The following is a 23,254-nucleotide window of genomic DNA, read 5'->3' on the forward strand; positions in this document are numbered from 1 at the left end:
AGACCCTAGGAAATTACATCTGGCCACCACGGGACTCAGGCAATCAGAACCAGAGCAGAACTCCCACCACGGAACTCGGCCAATCAGAACCAGAGCAGAACTCCCACCACGGGACTCAGGCAATCAATTAATACAGTTGCAACCACTATATTATAGTATTTCATACAGCTTAAGTTCAAAAATTGTGAACTATCCCTTTAAACAGCAGATTTAACAACAGAGTTGACAGTAGGTCTTAAAGATCAGATTTAACAGAGTTGACACTAGTACAGTAGGTCTTAAAGATCAGATTTAACAGAGTTGACACTAGTACAGTAGGTCTTAAAGATCAGATTTAACAGAGTTGACACTAGTACAGTAGGTCTTAAAGATCAGATTTAACAGAGTTGACACTAGTACAGTAGGTCTTAAAGATCAGATTTAACAGAGTTGACACTAGTACAGTAGGTCTTAAAGATCAGATTTAACAGAGTTGACACTAGTACAGTAGGTCTTAAAGATCAGATTTAACAGAGTTGACACTAGTACAGTAGGTCTTAAAGATCAGATTTAACAGAGTTGACACTAGTACAGTAGGTCTTAAAGATCAGATTTAACAGAGTTGACAGTAGGTCTTAAAGATCAGATTTAATTAGAGTTCACAGTAGGTCTTACAGATCAGATCTAACAACAGGGTTGACAGTACAGTAGGTCTTACAGATCAGATTTAACAACAGGGTTGACAGTACAGTAGGTCTTAAACATCAGATTTAACTGTTAGTCAGGTCTTAAAGATCACATTTGAAGGAACCAATCGGATTTGTCCACGGCCGTGCGAACACGGCCAATCAACGGACTCGTTGCCGTTGACCCGCCCACGTAGCCGGTTGGCTACGGCGTAAGGGGGCGGGACCCAGAACGTTGCCCCGCCCACTCTGCGATGAGCCGGTTGGCTATGGCGTAAGGGGGCGGGACCCAGAAGGGGATTGGCTGTCCCGGAGCGCTCCTCGGGGGCGGAGCCTTGACCCTGAGAGCCGCCGTGACCTCATCCAGCGTGAACCAATCGGCATCCTCCAATTCTGTACGATCAATATCCAACTGTAAACAAACGATAACGATTATATTATGATCAATATCTAACTGACAACAGACTGACTGACAACAGACTGCCCCCCCCCCCCTACAGCCCCCCCTCAGAAGCTGGCCTTTTTGACTTAGGACCCGAGACGAGGGCGTGTATCATCAGACTCAGAGACGAGGGCGTGTATCATCAGACTGAGGACCTGAGACGAGGGCGTGTATCATCAGACTGAGGACCTGAGACGAGGGCGTGTATCATCAGACTCAGTGTCTTAGGACCTGAGACGAGGGCGTGTATCATCAGACTGAGGACCTGAGACGAGGGCGTGTATCATCAGACTGAGGACCTGAGACGAGGGCGTGTATCATCAGACTCAGTGTCTTAGGACCTGAGACGAGGGCGTGTATCATCAGACTCAGTGTCTTAGGACCTGAGACGAGGGCGTGTATCATCAGACTCAGTGTCTTAGGACCCGAGACGAGGGCGTGTATCATCAGACTCAGTGTCTTAGGACCCGAGACGAGGGCGTGTATCATCAGACTCAGTGTCTTAGGACCCGAGACGAGGGCGTGTATCATCAGACTCAGTGTCTTAGGACCCGAGACGAGGGCGTGTATCATCAGACTGAGGACCTGAGACGAGGGCGTGTATCATCAGACTGAGGACCTGAGACGAGGGCGTGTATCATCAGACTCAGTGTCTTAGGACCTGAGACGAGGGCGTGTATCATCAGACTCAGTGTCTTAGGACCCGAGACGAGGGCGTGTATCATCAGACTCAGTGTCTTAGGACCCGAGACGAGGGCGTGTATCATCAGACTCAGTGTCTTAGGACCCAAGACGAGGGCGTGTATCATCAGACTCAGTGTCTTAGGACCTGAGACGAGGGCGTGTATCATCAGACTCAGTGTCTTAGGACCTGAGACGAGGGCGTGTATCATCAGACTCAGTGTCTTAGGACCTGAGACGAGGGCGTGTATCATCAGACTCAGTGTCTTAGGACCTGAGACGAGGGCGTGTATCATCAGACTCAGTGTCTTAGGACCTGAGACGAGGGCGTGTATCATCAGACTCAGTGTCTTAGGACCTGAGACGAGGGCGTGTATCATCAGACTCAGTGTCTTAGGACCCGAGACGAGGGCGTGTATCATCAGACTCAGTGTCTTAGGACCTGAGACGAGGGCGTGTATCATCAGACTCAGTGTCTTAGGACCCGAGACGAGGGCGTGTATCATCAGACTCAGAGACGAGGGCGTGTATCATCAGACTGAGGACCTGAGACGAGGGCGTGTATCATCAGACTGAGGACCTGAGACGAGGGCGTGTATCATCAGACTCAGTGTCTTAGGACCTGAGACGAGGGCGTGTATCATCAGACTCAGTGTCTTAGGACCTGAGACGAGGGCGTGTATCATCAGACTCGGTGTCTTAGGACCTGAGACGAGGGCGTGTATCATCAGACTCAGTGTCTTAGGACCCGAGACGAGGGCGTGTATCATCAGACTTAGGACCTGAGACGAGGGCGTGTATCATCAGACTCAGTGTCTTAGGACCCGAGACGAGGGCGTGTATCATCAGACTCAGAGACGAGGGCGTGTATCATCAGACTGAGGACCTGAGACGAGGGCGTGTATCATCAGACTGAGGACCTGAGACGAGGGCGTGTATCATCAGACTCAGTGTCTTAGGACCTGAGACGAGGGCGTGTATCATCAGACTCAGTGTCTTAGGACCTGAGACGAGGGCGTGTATCATCAGACTCAGTGTCTTAGGACCTGAGACGAGGGCGTGTATCATCAGACTCAGTGTCTTAGGACCCGAGACGAGGGCGTGTATCATCAGACTCAGTGTCTTAGGACCCGAGACGAGGGCGTGTATCATCAGACTCAGTGTCACTCAGTCGGCCGTCTGATACACGAAAGAAGAAGAAGAAGAAGATGGGAGGAGAGATCCGGTGCCGTCTCTATTAATATATACTCTAAGGTGCGTGTGCGTGCGTGCGTGCGTGCGTGCGTGCGTGCGTGCGTGCGCGCGCGCGCGCGCGCGTGCGTGCGTGCGTGCGCACCAACCTGCGTGTGCGCGGGGTTCACATCAGCGTGACACGCCACCATGAAGGAGGAGCGGGGGAGGGGCCAGTGTTGAGACCCCGAGTAGCGCACGCTGTTCACCTCCACACCCACTTCCTCTGACACCTCTCTAAGGACCGCCTCCTCCACCGTCTCCCCTAGAGTAGGAGGAGTCAACACATTAGCACCTCCCTAAGGACCGCCTCCTCCACCATCTCACCTAGAGGAGGAGGAGTCAACATTAACCGAGTAATACACTCTCTGGATGTTATCTTGAATGGGAATAAAAACGGAAGATATCTGTAATCAGTAGCAGCTGTGCAGCCTGTGCTGGACGGATGCGGAGATATGGGGAATTAAACGGGTGAGCTTCATTTTTATTGGCTTTTATCGCTGTGAGCCTCGACACGTCATCACGCAGCACGTTTTCGTTTTCAGGAAGTAATAAAAAATATATTTTTATGGACGTTTGATTTAAAAACACACAAAAATGAGAATTTTCCAATTTATTTGGCATCCATTGTTAGGTATGACCATATGATGACCACGGATATGGTCTAAAAGTGTGAAAAACGTATTTTTCATTTCACTACACCTTTAAACATGTAGCTAGGTGTAATGTTAGAGTCCACAGAAGTGAACCTTTCAAGCCTGTTTTCTCAGCCCGCTGTTTCTCTGCCAGACATTACTCTATAAGCCACATCTCCAGAACCGGTGGGTCAAACTGAACTGAACATTACTCTATAAGCCACATCTCCAGAACCGGAGGGTCAAACTGAACTGAACATTACTCTATAAGCCACATCTCCAGAACCGGAGGGTCAAACTGAACTGAACATTACTCTATAAGCCATATCTCCAGAACCGGAGGGTCAAACTGAACTGAACATTACTCTATAAGCCATATCTCCAGAACCGGAGGGTCAAACTGAACTGAACATTACTCTATAAGCCACATCTCCAGAACCGGAGGGTCAAACTGAACTGAACATTACTCTATAAGCCACATCTCCAGAACCGGAGGGTCAAACTGAACTGAACATTACTCTATAAGCCACATCTCCAGAACCGGAGGGTCAAACTGAACTGAACATTACTCTATAAGCCATATCTCCAGAACCGGAGGGTCAAACTGAACTGAACATTACTCTATAAGCCACATCTCCAGAACCGGAGGGTCAAACTGAACTGAACATTACTCTATAAGCCATATCTCCAGAACCGGAGGGTCAAACTGAACTGAACATTACTCTATAAGCCACATCTCCACAACCGGAGGGTCAAACTGAACTGAACATTACTCTATAAGCCACATCTCCAGAACCGGAGGGTCAAACTGAACTGAACATTACTCTATAAGCCATATCTCCACAACCGGAGGGTCAAACTGAACTGAACATTACTCTATAAGCCATATCTCCAGAACCGGAGGGTCAAACTGAACTGAACATTACTCTATAAGCCATATCTCCAGAACCGGAGGGTCAAACTGAACTGAACATTACTCTATAAGCCATATCTCCAGAACCGGTGGGTCAAACTGAACTGAACATTACTCTATAAGCCACATCTCCAGAACCGGAGGGTCAAACTGAACTGAACATGACTCTATAAGCCATATCTCCAGAACCGGTGGGTCAAACTGAACTGAACATTACTCTATAAGCCATATCTCCAGAACCGGAGGGTCAAACTGAACTGAACATGACTCTATAAGCCACATCTCCAGAACCGGAGGGTCAAACTGAACTGAACATTACTCTATAAGCCATATCTCCACAACCGGAGGGTCAAACTGAACTGAACATTACTCTATAAGCCATATCTCCAGAACCGGAGGGTCAAACTGAACTGAACATTACTCTATAAGCCATATCTCCAGAACCGGAGGGTCAAACTGAACTGAACATTACTCTATAAGCCGTATCTCCAGAACCGGTGGGTCAAACTGAACTGAACATTACTCTATAAGCCATATCTCCAGAACCGGAGGGTCAAACTGAACTGAACATTACTCTATAAGCCATATCTCCAGAACCGGAGGGTCAAACTGAACTGAACATTACTCTATAAGCCATATCTCCAGAACCGGAGGGTCAAACTGAACTGAACATTACTCTATAAGCCATATCTCCAGAACCGGTGGGTCAAACTGAACTGAACATTACTCTATAAGCCATATCTCCACAACCGGAGGGTCAAACTGAACTGAACATTACTCTATAAGCCATATCTCCAGAACCGGAGGGTCAAACTGAACTGAACATTACTCTATAAGCCATATCTCCACAACCGGAGGGTCAAACTGAACTGAACATTACTCTATAAGCCGTATCTCCAGAACCGGAGGGTCAAACTGAACTGAACATTACTCTATAAGCCACATCTCCACAACCGGAGGGTCAAACTGAACTGAACATTACTCTATAAGCCATATCTCCAGAACCGGAGGGTCAAACTGAACTGAACATTACTCTATAAGCCATATCTCCAGAACCGGAGGGTCAAACTGAACTGAACATGACTCTATGAGCCATATCTCCACAACCGGAGGGTCAAACTGAACTGAACATGACTCTATAAGCCATATCTCCAGAACCGGAGGGTCAAACTGAACTGAACATTACTCTATAAGCCATATCTCCAGAACCGGAGGGTCAAACTGAACTGAACATTACTCTATAAGCCATATCTCCACAACCGGAGGGTCAAACTGAACTGAACATTACTCTATAAGCCATATCTCCAGAACCGGTGGGTCAAACTGAACTGAACATTACTCTATAAGCCATATCTCCAGAACCGGAGGGTCAAACTGAACTGAACATTACTCTATAAGCCATATCTCCAGAACCGGAGGGTCAAACTGAACAACCAATATGTCAGTTTGAAGCTACGATTCCCTGCTTTCACGTCATTACGGATCCGTCATTAACGAGAAACGCCCGTATACGTTTTTTTTTTTATGTACGTGCGTGCGTGCGTGCGTGCGTGCGTGCGTGCGTGCGTGCGTCCTCACCCATGTCACAGAAGCCAGCCAGGGCGCTGTACATCCCTGGAGGGAAGCTGGGCTGACGAGCTAACAGACACCTGTCACCGTCTGACACCAGAACTATGACTGCTGGAGACATCTGGAAACACACACACACACGCACAGGCACGCACACACACACACGCACGCACGCACACTCGCACAGGCACGCACACATACATGCATGCACACATAAGCACGCACACATTGTTTAGACAGACTAGACCTGTACATGCCCGTCGGCCACCGACCTACTTGGGAACGATGCAAGTTGGGAACCTAATAATACCCGTTGTCAGCTTGTCATAGCACCCGTTTTAACTGTCTGTCTGTGTCCCACATGGAGATCTCTGTATCTGTCTGTCTGTCTCTGTGTCCCACATGGAGATCTCTGTATCTGTCTGTCTGTCTCTGTGTCCCACATGGAGATCTTATAGCTTGTTACGTAGAATTGGCTCTAGAATTGCATTTTATGTAGTCATAGCACTTTATAGTACACATGTATAATATAGTATAGTATGTATAGTTTACATAGATACTCCACTGTTACGTTCTTAGTTTACGCATGCTTCATGATAACTACTTTTTATATATGTGATGTATGCCATGCTTTTGTTATTGCTTAATGTAAATCGCTCTGGATTAAGAGCGTCTGATAAATGCCTAAATTGTCTAAATTGTAAATTGATCTCTGTATCTGCCTGTCTGTCTGTATGTGTCCCACATGGAGATCTCTGTATCTGCCTGTCTGTCTGTATCCCACATGGAGATCTCAGTATCTGTCTGTCTGTCTGTGTCCCACATGGAGATCTCTGTATCTGCCTGTCTGTCTGTATCCCACATGGAGATCTCAGTATCTGTCTGTCTGTCTGTGTCCCACATGGAGATCTCTGTATCTGTCTGTCTGTCTGTCCCACATGGAGATCTCTGTATCTGTCTGTCTGTCTGTGTCCCACATGGAGATCTCTGTATCTGTCTGTCTGTCTGTGTCCCACATGGAGATCTCTGTATCTGTCTGTCTGTCTGTGTCCCACATGGAGATCTCTGTATCTGTCTGTCTGTCTGTCCCACATGGAGATCTCAGTATCTGTCTGTCTGTCTGTGTCCCACATGGAGATCTCTGTATCTGTCTGTCTGTCTGTGTCCCACATGAAGATCTCTGTATCTGTCTGTCTGTCTGTGTCCCACATGGAGATCTCTGTATCTGTCTGTCTGTCTGTGTCCCACATGGAGATCTCTGTATTTGTCTGTCTGTCTGTGTCCCACATGGAGATCTCTGTATCTGTCTGTCTGTCTGTCCCACATGGAGATCTCTGTATCTGTCTGTCTGTCTGTGTCCCACATGGAGATCTCTGTATTTGTCTGTCTGTCTGTGTCCCACATGGAGATCTCTGTATCTGTCTGTCTGTGTGTGTCTGAAGAGTGCAAACTGACTGTGAATGATGGACTATTCCACCGACCGACTCCCCCCTGTGGGGGTGTGGAACGACTCCCCCCTGTGGGGGTGTGGAACGACTCCCCCCTGTGGGGACTCCCCCCTGTGGGGACTCCCCCCTGTGGGGACTCCCCCCTGTGGGGGTGTGGAACGACTCCCCCCTGTGGGGGTGTGGAACGACTCCCCCCTGTGGGGGTGTGGAACGACTCCCCCCTGTGGGGGTGTGGAACGACTCCCCCCTGTGGGGACTCCCCCCTGTGGGGGTGTGGAACGACTCCCCCCTGTGGGGACTCCCCCCTGTGGGGGTGTGGAACGACTCCCCCCTGTGGGGGTGTGGAACGACTCCCCCCTGTGGGGGTGTGGAACGACTCCCCCCTGTGGGGGTGTGGAACGACTCCCCCCTGTGGGGACTCCCCCCTGTGGGGGTGTGGAACGACTCCCCCCTGTGGGGGTGTGGAACGACTCCCCCCTGTGGGGGTGTGGAACGACTCCCCCCTGTGGGGGTGTGGAACGACTCCCCCCTGTGGGGGTGTGGAACGACTCCCCCCTGTGGGGGTGTGGAACGACTCCCCCCTGTGGGGGTGTGGAACGACTCCCCCCTGTGGGGGTGTGGAACGACTCCCCCCTGTGGGGGTGTGGAACGACTCCCCCCTGTGGGGGTGTGGAACGACTCCCCCCTGTGGGGGTGTGGAACGACTCCCCCCTGTGGGGGTGTGGAACGACTCCCCCCTGTGGGGACTCCCCCCTGTGGGGGTGTGGAACGACTCCCCCCTGTGGGGGTGTGGAACGACTCCCCCCTGTGGGGGTGTGGAACGACTCCCCCCTGTGGGGACTCCCCCCTGTGGGGGTGTGGAACGACTCCCCCCTGTGGGGGTGTGGAACGACTCCCCCCTGTGGGGACTCCCCCCTGTGGGGGTGTGGAACGACTCCCCCCTGTGGGGGTGTGGAACGACTCCCCCCTGTGGGGGTGTGGAACGACTCCCCCCTGTGGGGGTGTGGAACGACTCCCCCCTGTGGGGACTCCCCCCTGTGGGGGTGTGGAACGACTCCCCCCTGTGGGGACTCCCCCCTGTGGGGGTGTGGAACGACTCCCCCCTGTGGGGGTGTGGAACGACTCCCCCCTGTGGGGGTGTGGAACGACTCCCCCCTGTAGGGGTGTGGAACGACTCCCCCCTGTGGGGGTGTGGAACGAATCCCCCCTGTGGGGGAGTCGTTCCACACCCCCACAGGGGGGAGTCCCCACAGGGGGGAGTCGTTCCACACCCCCACAGGGGGGAGTCCCCACAGGGGGGAGTCGTTCCACACCCCCACAGGGGGGAGTCCCCACAGGGGGGAGTCGTTCCACACCCCTCACTCCTTTCATTTCTGTCTAAAAGCATTGAACGTGTTGTCTCCAACCAGCTCTCTCTCCATCTCTCACAGAACAACCTGCTGGATCCCAACCAATCAGGATTCAAGAAGGCACACTCCACAGAAACTGCCCTGCTGGCAGTCACAGAAGCACTACATGCTGCCCAGGCTGCTTCCCACTCTGCTGTCCTGATTCTCCTAGACCTATCGGCGGCATTTGACACAGTGAACCACCAGCTGCTCCTAGACACCCTAGCGGATCTAGGCATCGGCGGGACAGCACTAAAGTGGTTCTCTTCCTATCTCACCGACCGGACCTACCAGGTTTCCTGGAAAGGTCTGCTATCATCCCCCCGAACCCTCCAAACTGGGGTCCCACAGGGATCTGTACTTGGTCCGCTCCTTTTCTCACTGTACACCAAATCCCTTGGCACTATCATCTCTGCTCACAATATATCCTATCACTGCTATGCCGATGACACACAACTGTTTCTATCCTTCCCCCCCTCTGCCACTCAGGTGGAAGAGCGCATCACTGCATGCCTGGCTGACATTGAACCCTACAAACCCTCCCGCGCACTCAGATCAGCCAACGCAGGAAAGCTGGAAGTACCCTCACTAAAAACGCCGGGACAACGCTCCACACGTCCCAAACTCTTCTCCCTTCTGGCCCCAAAACTGTGGAATGCACTCCCCGTTGCAATCAGAACTGCAGCATCACTCCCAATCTTCCGCCGTAGTCTGAAGACCCACCTTTTCAGACTCCATCATGGCCCATAGCACTTATCCTACCCCCTTAGATAGCACTTTTTAGACTTAGATAGCATTTGAAACAGACTTATAGCATGTCATGTAGACAGCACAATAATTGCATTGTATGTAGTCATAGCACATCATAGTACATATGTATAGCATAGTATAGTATATATGTATATTTAATATGTATAGTGTCATTATATAGATATGTTCTAGTTACGTTCTTAGCTTACGCATGTTTCTTGATAAATGCATTTTATATATGTGATGTATTCCCATACTTTTGTTCTTGCCTAATGTAAGTCGCTCTGGATTAAGAGCGTCTGCTAAATGCCTAAATTGTAAATTGTAAATTGTGGGGGTGTGGAACGACTCCCCCCTGTAGGGGTGTGGAACGACTCCCCCCTGTGGGGGTGTGGAACGACTCCCCCCTGTGGGGGTGTGGAACGACTCCCCCCTGTGGGGGTGTGGAACGACTCCCCCCTGTGGGGACTCCCCCCTGTGGGGGTGTGGAACGACTCCCCCCTGTGGGGGTGTGGAACGACTCCCCCCTGTGGGGGTGTGGAACGACTCCCCCCTGTGGGGGTGTGGAACGACTCCCCCCTGTGGGGGTGTGGAACGACTCCCCCCTGTGGGGGTGTGGAACGACTCCCCCCTGTGGGGGTGTGGAACGACTCCCCCCTGTGGGGGTGTGGAACGACTCCCCCCTGTGGGGGTGTGGAACGACTCCCCCCTGTGGGGGTGTGGAACGACTCCCCCCTGTGGGGGTGTGGAACGACTCCCCCCTGTGGGGACTCCCCCCTGTGGGGGTGTGGAACGACTCCCCCCTGTGGGGGTGTGGAACGACTCCCCCCTGTGGGGGTGTGGAACGACTCCCCCCTGTGGGGGTGTGGAACGACTCCCCCCTGTGGGGACTCCCCCCTGTGGGGGTGTGGAACGACTCCCCCCTGTGGGGGTGTGGAACGACTCCCCCCTGTGGGGGTGTGGAACGACTCCCCCCTGTGGGGGTGTGGAACGACTCCCCCCTGTGGGGGTGTGGAACGCGTGTTTCAAATGTGAAGTCGGCGGGGCGAATATGGTTCTCGAGTTACGTGGATTACAACCAGACAGACAGACAGACAGACAGACAGACAGATAGCATGCTGTACCTGAACCTCTAGTCTACATCCTAGTTATCCTACTAACAGATATTATTATTATATGTTATTATTGTTACATTAAGTTGTAATGCATCGTGTCACGTTACCCTACTGTAGTAGATGCTGTCACTGGAGCGACATACTCTGATTGGCTCCTTACCGTAGGGTAGTAGATGATGTCACTGGAGCGACAGACTCTGATTGGCTCCTTACCGTAGGGTAGTAGATGATGTCACTGGAGCGACAGACTCTGATTGGCTCCTTACCATAGGGTAGTAGATGATGTCACTGAAACGACAGACTCTGATTGGCTCCTTACCGTAGGGTAGTAGATGATGTCACTGGAGCGACAGACTCTCTGATTGGCTCCTTACCGTAGGGTAGTAGGTGATGTCACTGGAGCGACAGACTCTGATTGGCTCCTTACCGTAGGGTAGTAGGTGATGTCACTGGAGCGACAGACTCTGATTGGCTCCTTACCGTAGGGTAGTAGCAGTGGTGGAAAAAGTACAAAAATATTTTACTTAAGTAGAAGTACTGATTCTCTACTTGACAATTACTTAAGTAAAAGTACAAAGTACCCATTAAGAAAGTTACTTAAGTAAAAGTAAAAAAGTACCTCAAATTAAATGTACTTAAGTACAAAAAGTACCCGGTGTAAAAATGTACTTAAGTATAAAAGTAAAAATTACAAAGTACAAGTACAAAGTACAAAATACAAAGTACCCGGTGTAAAAATGTACTTAAGTATAAAAGTAAAATTACAAAGTAAAAGTACAAAGTACAAAATACAAAGTACCCGGTGTAACAATGTACTTAAGTATAAAAGTAAAAATTACAAAGTACAAAATAAAAAGTACCCGGTGTAAAAATGTACTTAAGTATAAAAGTAAAAATTACAAAGTACAAAATACAAAATTATTTTCAAAATGAATACAAATAAATGAAGTCCTAAAATTGTCCTCAAAAGTGGCTTTATTCCAAAAAATGAAATGGCATACAAATAATTAAAATACAGAACCCCCAACAGCATACATCAATAACATACAGGACCAACATGCATAATTAATTAACACAAGAGCTCCATGTTGCGTTGCAAAACAGACGATGCCCAGTTCCCCACTACTAGTTGAACCTCTGCATTCTTGTTTATGAAATGTGCAACTTTAATGCATTTGGGTTTGAATGGAACATGTCTCTGGACAAAGTGATGTCTCCAGACATCACTTTGAGAAACACTGCTGTACTATAATCACGAGCCGTGAATCCGTGAATCAAAAATTCAAACAAGAATTTGCCCACCCATTTCGTAATTAACGCGCAAATTAGGGGGGTCTGGCTCATGGACTAATAGTGCTCAGACCCAGCCAGCCAGCCAGCAATCCACACACACATAGTGCTCAGACCCAGCCAGCCAGCCAGCAAGCCACACACATAGTGCTCAGACCCAGCCAGCCAGCAATCCACACACATAGTGCTCAGACCCAGCCAGCCACACACATAGCTCCGTAAGGGAGTGGTTGCACCACTCAAAAAATCTTCAAAAAACTGAAGAGGCTACTGGAGATTGGAGAACCTGATTTGGACATGATCTGATGCAGGACAATGTCACTATGACAGAAAGAGAAGATGGGTCTGGCCACATTCATTCACCCCATAATCTCAGTGGAAATTGGGGAATATGTTGTGAAATAAAAAGTCAGAAAACTGGAATTTGGGAAAATGCCTTATTTTTAATTTCCCCATGCCCACACATCTGTGGTCTCTCTCTCTCTCCCCCCCCCCCCCCCTCTCTGAACAGAACTATAACGACAAGTTGCGATGCGGCCCCTCCCCCTTCACACACACACACACACACATACACACACACACCCTATAATGTGCGTAGGCTACTGGCACCGTTCCTCATATCACGCAAGAGACGCCAGTCACGCCACACACCAGTAGAAGAGAGATAGTCACTTGTGACTTACTCACTTAATGTTGTAACTTGTGGAGGCTATATTGTCTTCCATGAAAAATATTTCGATGCGATGTTAAACTCTGCATGGCTCATTTCCATGCGTCACAGTCAGGGACCCGGCTGACGATTTGGTGGTCCACTGCCTGGTTACCCTTTCTACTGCATATAACAGCGCTGCATGATCTCCTGCAGATCGGCTATTTTGCCGTTTGTGAGGACGCACACATGGGCGCGCGTTATTACGCGGCGGAGCCGCGGATAAAATTGTTATTATGATAGCCGGCTTGGCTTTTTTGGCACATTTTATGCCCCCCTCGGCGTGCGTATTGTGCGTGCGTGAGAAATGAGAGGTGTGGCGTGGTGCGTGGTAAAAGGTCAAATTGCGTGACTCTCACTCTCAAAGCGTGAGACTTGGCAGCCCTGCGTTCATCCATGTTGAATGCGTGTGACAACGTGTGTGTGCGTCTTGCCGTCTTCAAGCAGGCCAGGCAGCAGAACACAACTCCGCCCCCCTATTATCTGAGAGTGGAGCGCAGCCCTGTTGTTCTGTTCTCAACTGCGCATTATTTAATTTGTAGCGAGTAACGAGGTGTCAGATTTTAAATATAGCGGATTAAAAGTACGATTTTTTCCTTGTAAATGTAACGAAGTAAAAGTAAAAATACAGCAAAAGAAAAGTAGTCAATAAAAGTACAAATTCTCCAAACTTGTACTTAAGTAAAGTAACGAAGTATTTGTACTTCGTTTTTTTCCACCACTGGGTAGTAGATGATGTCACTGGAGCGACAGACTCTCTGATTGGCTCCTTACCGTAGGGTAGTAGGTGATGTCACTGGAGCGACAGACTCTGATTGGCTCCTTACCGTAGGGTAGTAGGTGATGTCACTGGAGCGACAGACTCTCTGGCTTCCTGATTGGTTCCTGACAGTGGGCTGACCCGTAGCGCTGCAGAACATGTGACCTTGGTGCCAGCGGAGCAACGCTTGACCCTGAGACGCACACGCACACACACACACACACACACACACGCACGCACGCACGCACGCACGCACGCACGCACGCGCACCCGCACGCACGCACGCGCACCCGCACGCACGCACGCACGCACGCACGCACGCACGCGCACCCGCACGCACGCACGCACGCACCCACGCACGCACGCACGCACGCACGCACCCACGCACCCACACGCACGCACGCACCCACGCACCCACGCACCCACGCACCCACACACACACACACACACATTGACATTAAAAAGTTTGGGAACCACTGCATGTGCAACACACCACCAGAGGTGTAATACCCACCCTGGCCACCAGGGGGGCCTGTTCTCCCCTCAACACACCACCAGAGGTGTAATACCCACCCTGGCCACCAGGGGGGCCTGTTCTCCCCTCAGAGGTGTAATACCCACCCTGGCCACCAGGGGGGCCTGTTCTCCCCTCAGAGGTGTAATACCCACCCTGGCCACCAGGGGGGCCTGTTCTTCCCTCAGAGGTGTAATACCCACCCTGGCCACCAGGGGGGCCTGTTCTTCCCTCAGAGGTGTAATACCCACCCTGGCCACCAGGGGGGCCTGTTCTCCCCTCACACCACCAGAGGTGTAATACCCACCCTGGCCACCAGGGGGGGCTGTTCTCCCCTCAGCACGAAGAAGGCTTTCCTCAGGTCGATGAAGGTCGCCTTGCTCGTCTCCTCCACTGCCTCCTTCTCCAAGGATCCTAGAACGGATTGGAGTGAGAATCAACCGATAATTCCCAGTAGGTTAATACTTATCAAGAGGCCGATCATATCGACCTACTGCACGTAGTCTGGGAGCCTAGTGGCTGCGATTCGATCATATCGACCTACTGCACGTAGTCTGGGAGCCTAGTGGCTGCGATTGGATCATATCGACCTACTGCACGTAGTCTGGGAGCCTAGTGGCTGCGATTCGATCATATCGACCTACTGCACGTAGTCTGGGAGCCTAGTGGCTGCGATTGGATCATATCGACCTACTGCACGTAGTCTGGGAGCCTAGTGGCTGCGATTCGATCATATCGACCTACTGCACGTAGTCTGGGAGCCTAGTGGCTGCGATTCGATCATATCGACCTACTGCACGTAGTCTGGGAGCCTAGTGGCTGCGATTCGATCATATCGACCTACTGCACGTAGTCTGGGAGCCTAGTGGAAACGACAAGCCGCCTCGTACCCTCACCTGAACATAACCGCAAGCATGTTCGCAGCGCGGTCACAACATTAACGTTAATGTTCGCCAACCTTGTTAATCCTGTCGTTTTTTTCGGGTTTTCGTTTCATCAATCGGCAGAGCATGCGCCCACACTCGACGAAAACAATCGTTACTGATCCGAAGTGATCACTGCGGTGGATTTGATAACAGTCGATAACGGGTGTCAGACTCAGCGCTACCCCTTCAAAGATTTGCCATTTTTTACTATTTAAAAAAAAACATTTAAAATGGTACATATAGCCGTTCTACAAGCTTACCATGTCTCCATGTAGATCGGCTAGTTGAACTATTTTAAAATGTTTTTTAAAATAGTAATAAATGGCAAATCAGTTTAGGGATAAGGGGGGGGGGGGCTCAGGGTTCATATATGTTAATAGTATTAATAACGTAATCAACCAATCAGTTAATAGTATTAATAACATAATCGACCAATCAGTTAATACTGTTAATAACTTAATCAACCAATCAAGTGCTGTATTTTGTTCTTACCTACGTCCAGGCAGAAGTGGGCGTGGTTATGTTCAGTGCAGCCAATCAGAACAGAGTGTTCCTCCACCATGGACCTGTCCCCGCCCACACGCTCTACCAGCTTCTGTACCTCTGTAGCGCACACACACACACGCACGCACGCACATACATGCACACGTACACACGCACACACGTACACACGCACGTACACACGCACGCACACGTACACACGCACACACACACACACACACACATACGCACACGCACGCACACAGTGTCCTGTATGAATCAAACCATACTGACAACAATCAACAACAGTATTTAACCCATTAAGGTCCTTACAGACAGAGAGCGAGCGACAGGTCTGTTCACAGAAAAGAAAAAATACCCTCACCACAATCCAGGTGTACTCACCGGCGGGGCGTGGCGGGGCGTGGCGGGGCGTGGCAGGGCGTGCATGTGTACGAAACGAGCACAATGTCACGGGGCCGCGCCTCGTGAAAACACGCTCGCGAAATGTCAGCCCTCAACTTTTTCTCTGCGCGTCCAAAATAAACGCACGCGCCTCTCGTTGGAAAATGAATCGCAGTATGTGAATCGCTTCACATACTAGAGCATGTCTGAAATAAGTGTCAGAGCTGAAATCGACATGTAAATATGAAATAAATGCTTAAACATGTAGCTAGGTGTAATGTTAGAGTCCACAGAAGACATGTAAATATGAAATAAATGCTTAAACATGTAGCTAGGTGTAATGTTAGAGTCCACAGAAGACATGTAAATATGAAATAAATGCTTAAACATGTAGCTATAGGTGTAATGTTAGAGACCACAGAAGACATGTAAATATGAAATAAATGCTTAAACATGTAGCTAGGTGTAATGTTAGAGTCCACAGAAGACATGTAAATATGAAATAAATGCTTAAACATGTAGCTAGGTGTAATGTTAGAGACCACAAGACCACAGAAGACATGTAAATATGAAATAAATGCTTAAACATGTAGCTAGGTGTAATGTTAGAGACCACAGAAGACATGTAAATATGAAATAAATGCTTAAATATGTAGCTAGGTGTAATGTTAGAGTCCACAGAAGACATGTAAATATGAAATAAATGCTTAAATATGTAGCTATAGGTGTAATGTTAGAGTCCACAGAAGACATGTAAATATGAAATAAATGCTTAAACATGTAGCTAGGTGTAATGTTAGAGACCACAGAAGACATGTAAATATGAAATAAATGCTTAAACATGTAGCTAGGTGTAATGTTAGAGTCCACAGAAGACATGTAAATATGAAATAAATGCTTAAACATGTAGCTAGGTGTAACCGTGTAATGTTAGAGTCCACAGAAGACATGTAAATATGAAATAAATGCTTAAACATGTAGCTATAGGTGTAATGTTAGAGTCCACAGAAGACATGTAAATATGAAATAAATGCTTAAACATGTAGCTAGGTGTAATGTTAGAGACCACAGAAGACATGTAAATATGAAATAAATGCTTAAACATGTAGCTAGGTGTAATGTTAGAGTCCACAGAAGACATGTAAATATGAAATAAATGCTTAAACATGTAGCTAGGTGTAATGTTAGAGACCACAAGACCACAGAAGACATGTAAATATGAAATAAATGCTTAAACATGTAACTAGGTGTAATGTTAGAGTCCACAGAAGACATGTAAATATGAAATAAATGCTTAACACAGCCGACGCGAATCGCGTATCAATACGTTATCAATTAATCAAACGTCGGGTGCGAATCACGTATCAATACGTTTCAATCACTTTTTTATAGCATACTTTCATTCATCTTTTTACCCACCCGGACAATGAAGAACCATCACCCTATCATTGCTGCTTAGTCCCGCTCACGTGATCAGAAAAAAAAAAATAGTACTCGATTCCCCCCTCCCCTCCTGTTTCTCCAGAAGGAGGATCTTGCGAGATGGCTCTCGGAAAAAAACATAATCAACGGAACGCTGCCTAAACACATATGCACCGGATCCGATCGGCATTGCATTGCAATGCATAACGTCTGCAACACACATGGACAGATGCATGTTTCCTTCTTCATACTGTAGCGACCAAACGATCCCCGAGCCTACAATACTACGAACTAACAAACGAACTACAGTATCGAGAGGGGCCGCCATGACAAAAGACAAGTCTACCGTTGGTGGATCACGTATCGCCATGCAGAGCCGTCATAATCGGAGATCGCTCGGACGTGTGGTTGTAACGCTTTTTTATTCATTATAATTGTAGTGATAAGACCGCAATGAACGCATCGGGGACGTAATCGACCCGGGTGTAATGTATAACGAACTTTTCCGCGTCCTAAACCGTGGTGTTGTGATCCGAAGCTTTTTTTTCTCCATCGCCCCCAACGTGCATGCCCAGGCATGTTTCCCTATACTAGCTTGAAAAACAAAATCAGCTGATGACAACGCGTCTCACCGTTATACTATAGTTCTGAACCGAACGGTGGAATGGGACTTTTTATAGCCGTACGGATCAAGACTTTTGCTGCCCAATGTGCCCATGAACCCCCCCCCCCCAATGTTTTGCGATCAAGACAATGAGGCAATCATCATCATCATCTAAAAGCAGAGTTATGAAGGTTTATAGTCAGACATTGACAGGCAGATATAACAATAAACACAATAAATATGCTATACATCCTATACACCGAATGAAAGCCCTGAATGTGTACTTTTACGAGGAAAAGAGTAAACATTGATCCCATGTACAGTTTGTCATAAATTGGTTACATTGCACATTGCGCCCACCAGATATAACTGCAGAGAAGACATGGACCCGAAAATCACACCCCTGTGAAGTGAGCGGTGCAACTGTTCTCTACCATTGCACCGCGCAACTGTAGAGAACAGTTGCACCGCTCACTTCACAGGGGTGTGATTTTTATTATTACAGTAGAAGTTTACAGACCAAACTGTAAATAAAAGGTTTACATGACTTTCTGTCTCAGTCCGTATATAGCGAGCTGTAGTGAATAAGTACAGAACAGTTGCAACGCTCACTTCACAGGGGTGTGATTTTTATTATTACAGTAGAAGTTTACAGACCAAACTGTAAATAAAAGGTTTACATGACTTTCTGCCTCAGTCCGTATATAGCGAGCTGTATTGAATAAGCAGAGAACAGAATATGGGACAGAGTTGCACCACTCACTTCACATGGGTGTGATTTTTATTATTACTACAGTAGAAGTTTTTTTCTTATGAAAGCAGAGAGTCTTCTGTTTCATACGGTATATAGTATTTATATGTCGCTATAGGCCTTATTTTGTGAATATTGAGGAGTTCACGTCCATGTCTTCTCTGAAGTTATCTGGTGGGCACAAGCTGCATTCAATAACCAATTACTGTCTAACTGTACATGGGATCAATGTTTACTCTTTTCCTCGTAAAAGTACACATTCAGGGCTTTCATTCGGTGTATAGGATGTATAGGATATTTATTGGGTTCAATTTTATATCTGCCTGTCAATGTCTCTGACTTTAAACCATCCATAACTCTGCTCGCTGTTCAAGATAACCACTTCCAGGCAAATGCAGGTGTTGCAAAAAGGTCAATATCTCCAGAATGGAACATGGTAAAATCAAAATGTATTTTTTAAATTGAAGTGGACAAGTTCAGCTTTCTTTTGATGTATGCGTGTGATTCTCGCTATAAGAGAACATTTTGCTGTGGGCCCCCGAACAAGGCCTTTGTGCAATGTTAAACGGTAGCAACATCCAAATAGGCCTGTTGAGATCTTGTAGCAATCAAAGTGTTAAACATGTAGCTAGGTGTAATGTTAGAGACCACAGAAGTGAACCTTTTCAAGCCTGTTTTCTCAACTCGCTGTTTCTCTGCAAGACATTACTCTATAAGCCATATCTCCAAAACTGGTGGGTCAAACTGAACAACCAATATGTCAGTTTGAAGCTACGATTCCCTGCTTTCATATGACATGAAACGAAAAAAATCCAATGGCAGTCCCTCAGTCAAATTTAGTCACAAATGGTTAGTTAAGCAGTGTCAAATATATTTGCTGTACAGCATGTGTGGACCTCAGACCGAGGGTTGGCTTTCTTACCTTGTTATTAGCAAACTAGTCCATTCCATGAATTATTTCGCTCCGTTGTGCAGTTTAATAGTACATATTAGAAATAAAAACAGGCTCTCATTGACTTCCATTGTAACGGAAACAGCTCTCAAAGTCACTCTCGGGACTGTGACGCTATAAAGTGTTTAAAAATAAATAAATAATAAGTTACGTTTTTTTAAGTTAAGTTTTTGTGTGTGTGTGTGTGTGTGTGTGTGTGTGTGTGTGTGTGTGTGTGTGTGTGTGTGTGTGTGTGTGTGTTTTTGTGTGTGATACAGCTGCGCCCTCTGGTGGCGGGCCGGTGGTGTTACAGCATGACACACAGACAGTTTAGGCCAGCTTCTACAGTTAGTGCTCACTGCGTTCGCAATATATATACAGTATGTTGTACAGTATGTTGTACAGTAGAGTGTACAGTATGTTGTACAGTAGAGTGTACAGTAGAGTGTACCTGTGGTGCTCAGAGCAGGCAGGGCGTACGCTCCGTGCGGGCTGCGTCTCAACAGAGGACTCAGTCGGTGGAAGAGGTGGACGGTGGCCGACTGTAGGGCGATCAGACACGCATCGTCATCTGTCTTCAGTTTACTGAGATACCTGTACGTTAATATACAATATACTGTTACTGAGATACCTGTACGTTATTATACAATATACTGTACTGAGATACCTGTACGTTAATATACAATATACTGTTACTGAGATACCTGTACGTTAATATACAATATACTGTACTGAGATACCTGTACGTTAATATACAATATACTGTACTGAGATACCTGTACGTTAATATACAATATACTGTACTGAGATACCTGTACGTTAATATACAATATACTGTACTGAGATACCTGTACGTTAATATACAATATACTGTTACTGAGATACCTGTACGTTAATATACAATATACTGTACTGAGATACCTGTACGTTAATATACAATATACTGTATGAGATACCTGTACGTTAATATACAATATACTGTACTGAGATACCTGTACGTTAATATACAATATACTGTTACTGAGATACCTGTACGTTAATATACAATATACTGTACTGAGATACCTGTAGCCTACGTTAATATACAATATACTGTACTGCGATACCTGTACGTTAATATACAATATACTGTACTGAGATACCTGTACGTTAATATACAATATACTGTACTGATATACCTGTAGCCTACGTTAATATACAATATACTGTACTGAGATACCTGTACGTTAATATACAATATACTGTACTGAGATACCTGTACGTTAATATACAATATACTGTTACTGAGATACCTGTACGTTAATATACAATATACTGTTACTGATATACCTGTATGTTAATATACAATATACTGTACTGAGATACCTGTACGTTAATATACAATATACTGTACTGAGATACCTGTACGTTAATATACAATATACTGTACTGAGATACCTGTACGTTAATATACAATATACTGTACTGAGATACCTGTACATTAATATACAATATACTGTTACTGAGATACCTGTACGTTAATATACAATATACTGTACTGAGATACCTGTACGTTAATATACAATATACTGTACTGAGATACCTGTACGTTAATATACAATATACTGTACTGAGATACCTGTACGTTAATATACTGTTACTGAGATACCTGTACGTTAATATACAATATACTGTACTGAGATACCTGTACGTTAATATACAATATACTGTACTGAGATACCTGTACGTTAATATACAATATACTGTACTGAGATACCTGTACGTTAATATACAATATACTGTACTGAGATACCTGTACGTTAATATACTGTTACTGAGATACCTGTACGTTAATATACAATATACTGTACTGAGATACCTGTACGTTAATATACAATATACTGTACTGAGATACCTGTACGTTAATATACAATATACTGTACTGAGATACCTGTACGTTAATATACTGTTACTGAGATACCTGTACGTTAATATACAATATACTGTACTGAGATACCTGTACGTTAATATACAATATACTGTACTGAGATACCTGTACGTTAATATACAATATACTGTACTGAGATACCTGTACGTTAATATACAATATACTGTTACTGAGATACCTGTACGTTAATATACAATATACTGTATGAGATACCTGTACGTTAATATACAATATACTGTACTGAGATACCTGTACGTTAATATACAATATACTGTACTGAGATACCTGTACGTTAATATACAATATACTGTTACTGAGATACCTGTACGTTAATATACAATATACTGTATGAGATACCTGTACGTTAATATACAATATACTGTTACTGAGATACCTGTACGTTAATATACAATATACTGTACTGAGATACCTGTACGTTAATATACAATATACTGTTACTGAGATACCTGTACGTTAATATACAATATACTGTTACTGAGATACCTGTACGTTAATATACAATATACTGTACTGAGATACCTGTACGTTAATATACAATATACTGTATGAGATACCTGTACGTTAATATACAATATACTGTACTGAGATACCTGTACGTTAATATACAATATACTGTACTGAGATACCTGTACGTTAATATACAATATACTGTTACTGAGATACCTGTACGTTAATATACAATATACTGTTACTGAGATACCTGTACGTTAATATACAATATACTGTTACTGAGATACCTGTACGTTAATATACAATATACTGTACTGAGATACCTGTACGTTAATATACAATATACTGTACTGAGATACCTGTACGTTAATATACAATATACTGTTACTGAGATACCTGTACGTTAATATACAATATACTGTTACTGAGATACCTGTACGTTAATATACTGTTACTGAGATACCTGTACGTTAATATACAATATACTGTTACTGAGATACCTGTACGTTAATATACAATATACTGTTACTGAGATACCTGTACGTTAATATACAATATACTGTACTGAGATACCTGTACGTTAATATACAATATACTGTACTGAGATACCTGTACGTTAATATACAATATACTGTACTGAGATACCTGTACGTTAATATACAATATACTGTACTGAGATACCTGTACGTTAATATACAATATACTGTTACTGAGATACCTGTACGTTAATATACAATATACTGTACTGAGATACCTGTACGTTAATATACAATATACTGTACTGAGATACCTGTACGTTAATATACAATATACTGTACTGAGATACCTGTACGTTAATATACAATATACTGTACTGAGATACCTGTACGTTAATATACAATATACTGTTACTGAGATACCTGTACGTTAATATACAATATACTGTTACTGAGATACCTGTACGTTAATATATAATATACTGTTACTGAGATACCTGTACGTTAATATACAATATACTGTTACTGAGATACCTGTACGTTAATATACAATATACTGTACTGAGATACCTGTACGTTAATATACAATATACTGTACTGAGATACCTGTACGTTAATATACAATATACTGTTACTGAGATACCTGTACGTTATTATACAATATACTGTACTGAGATACCTGTACGTTAATATACAATATACTGTACTGAGATACCTGTACGTTAAGTGAAAGGGCAGTGAAAGGAACAGCT

The 23,254-nt window shown here is 45.9% G+C and overlaps 1 protein-coding gene and 1 long non-coding RNA gene across 4 annotated transcripts in view; one reads left to right on the top strand and one right to left on the bottom strand.

Annotated features, from left to right (window-relative positions):
* Nucleotides 1–579: 579 nt before the first annotated feature.
* On the top strand, nt 580–1,080 carry LOC306919624. The gene is made up of 3 exons (XR_013789583.1): nt 580–647; nt 765–899; nt 962–1,080. It is a non-coding gene; the product is annotated as an uncharacterized lncRNA (long non-coding RNA).
* nudt13 (nudix (nucleoside diphosphate linked moiety X)-type motif 13) overlaps nt 659–23,254 on the bottom strand; it is a 50,989-nt gene continuing 28,393 nt past the window's right edge. For all 3 annotated transcript variants that reach the window (XM_079532378.1, XM_079532380.1, XM_079532379.1), the window contains exons 3-9: nt 20,080–20,222; nt 15,528–15,638; nt 14,417–14,523; nt 13,663–13,788; nt 6,145–6,256; nt 3,129–3,283; nt 659–1,077 (exon numbers count right to left, since the gene is read on the bottom strand). In XM_079532378.1, coding sequence (XP_079388504.1) covers nt 871–1,077; nt 3,129–3,283; nt 6,145–6,256; nt 13,663–13,788; nt 14,417–14,523; nt 15,528–15,638; nt 20,080–20,222 — 961 coding nt within the window. In that variant the 3' untranslated portion in view covers nt 659–870. The remainder of the gene's footprint in view (nt 1,078–3,128; nt 3,284–6,144; nt 6,257–13,662; nt 13,789–14,416; nt 14,524–15,527; nt 15,639–20,079; nt 20,223–23,254) is intronic.

Source organism: Electrona antarctica, assembly GCF_951216825.1.
Source record: "Electrona antarctica genome assembly, contig: scaffold_296, whole genome shotgun sequence".
Taxonomy (NCBI): domain Eukaryota; kingdom Metazoa; phylum Chordata; class Actinopteri; order Myctophiformes; family Myctophidae; genus Electrona; species Electrona antarctica.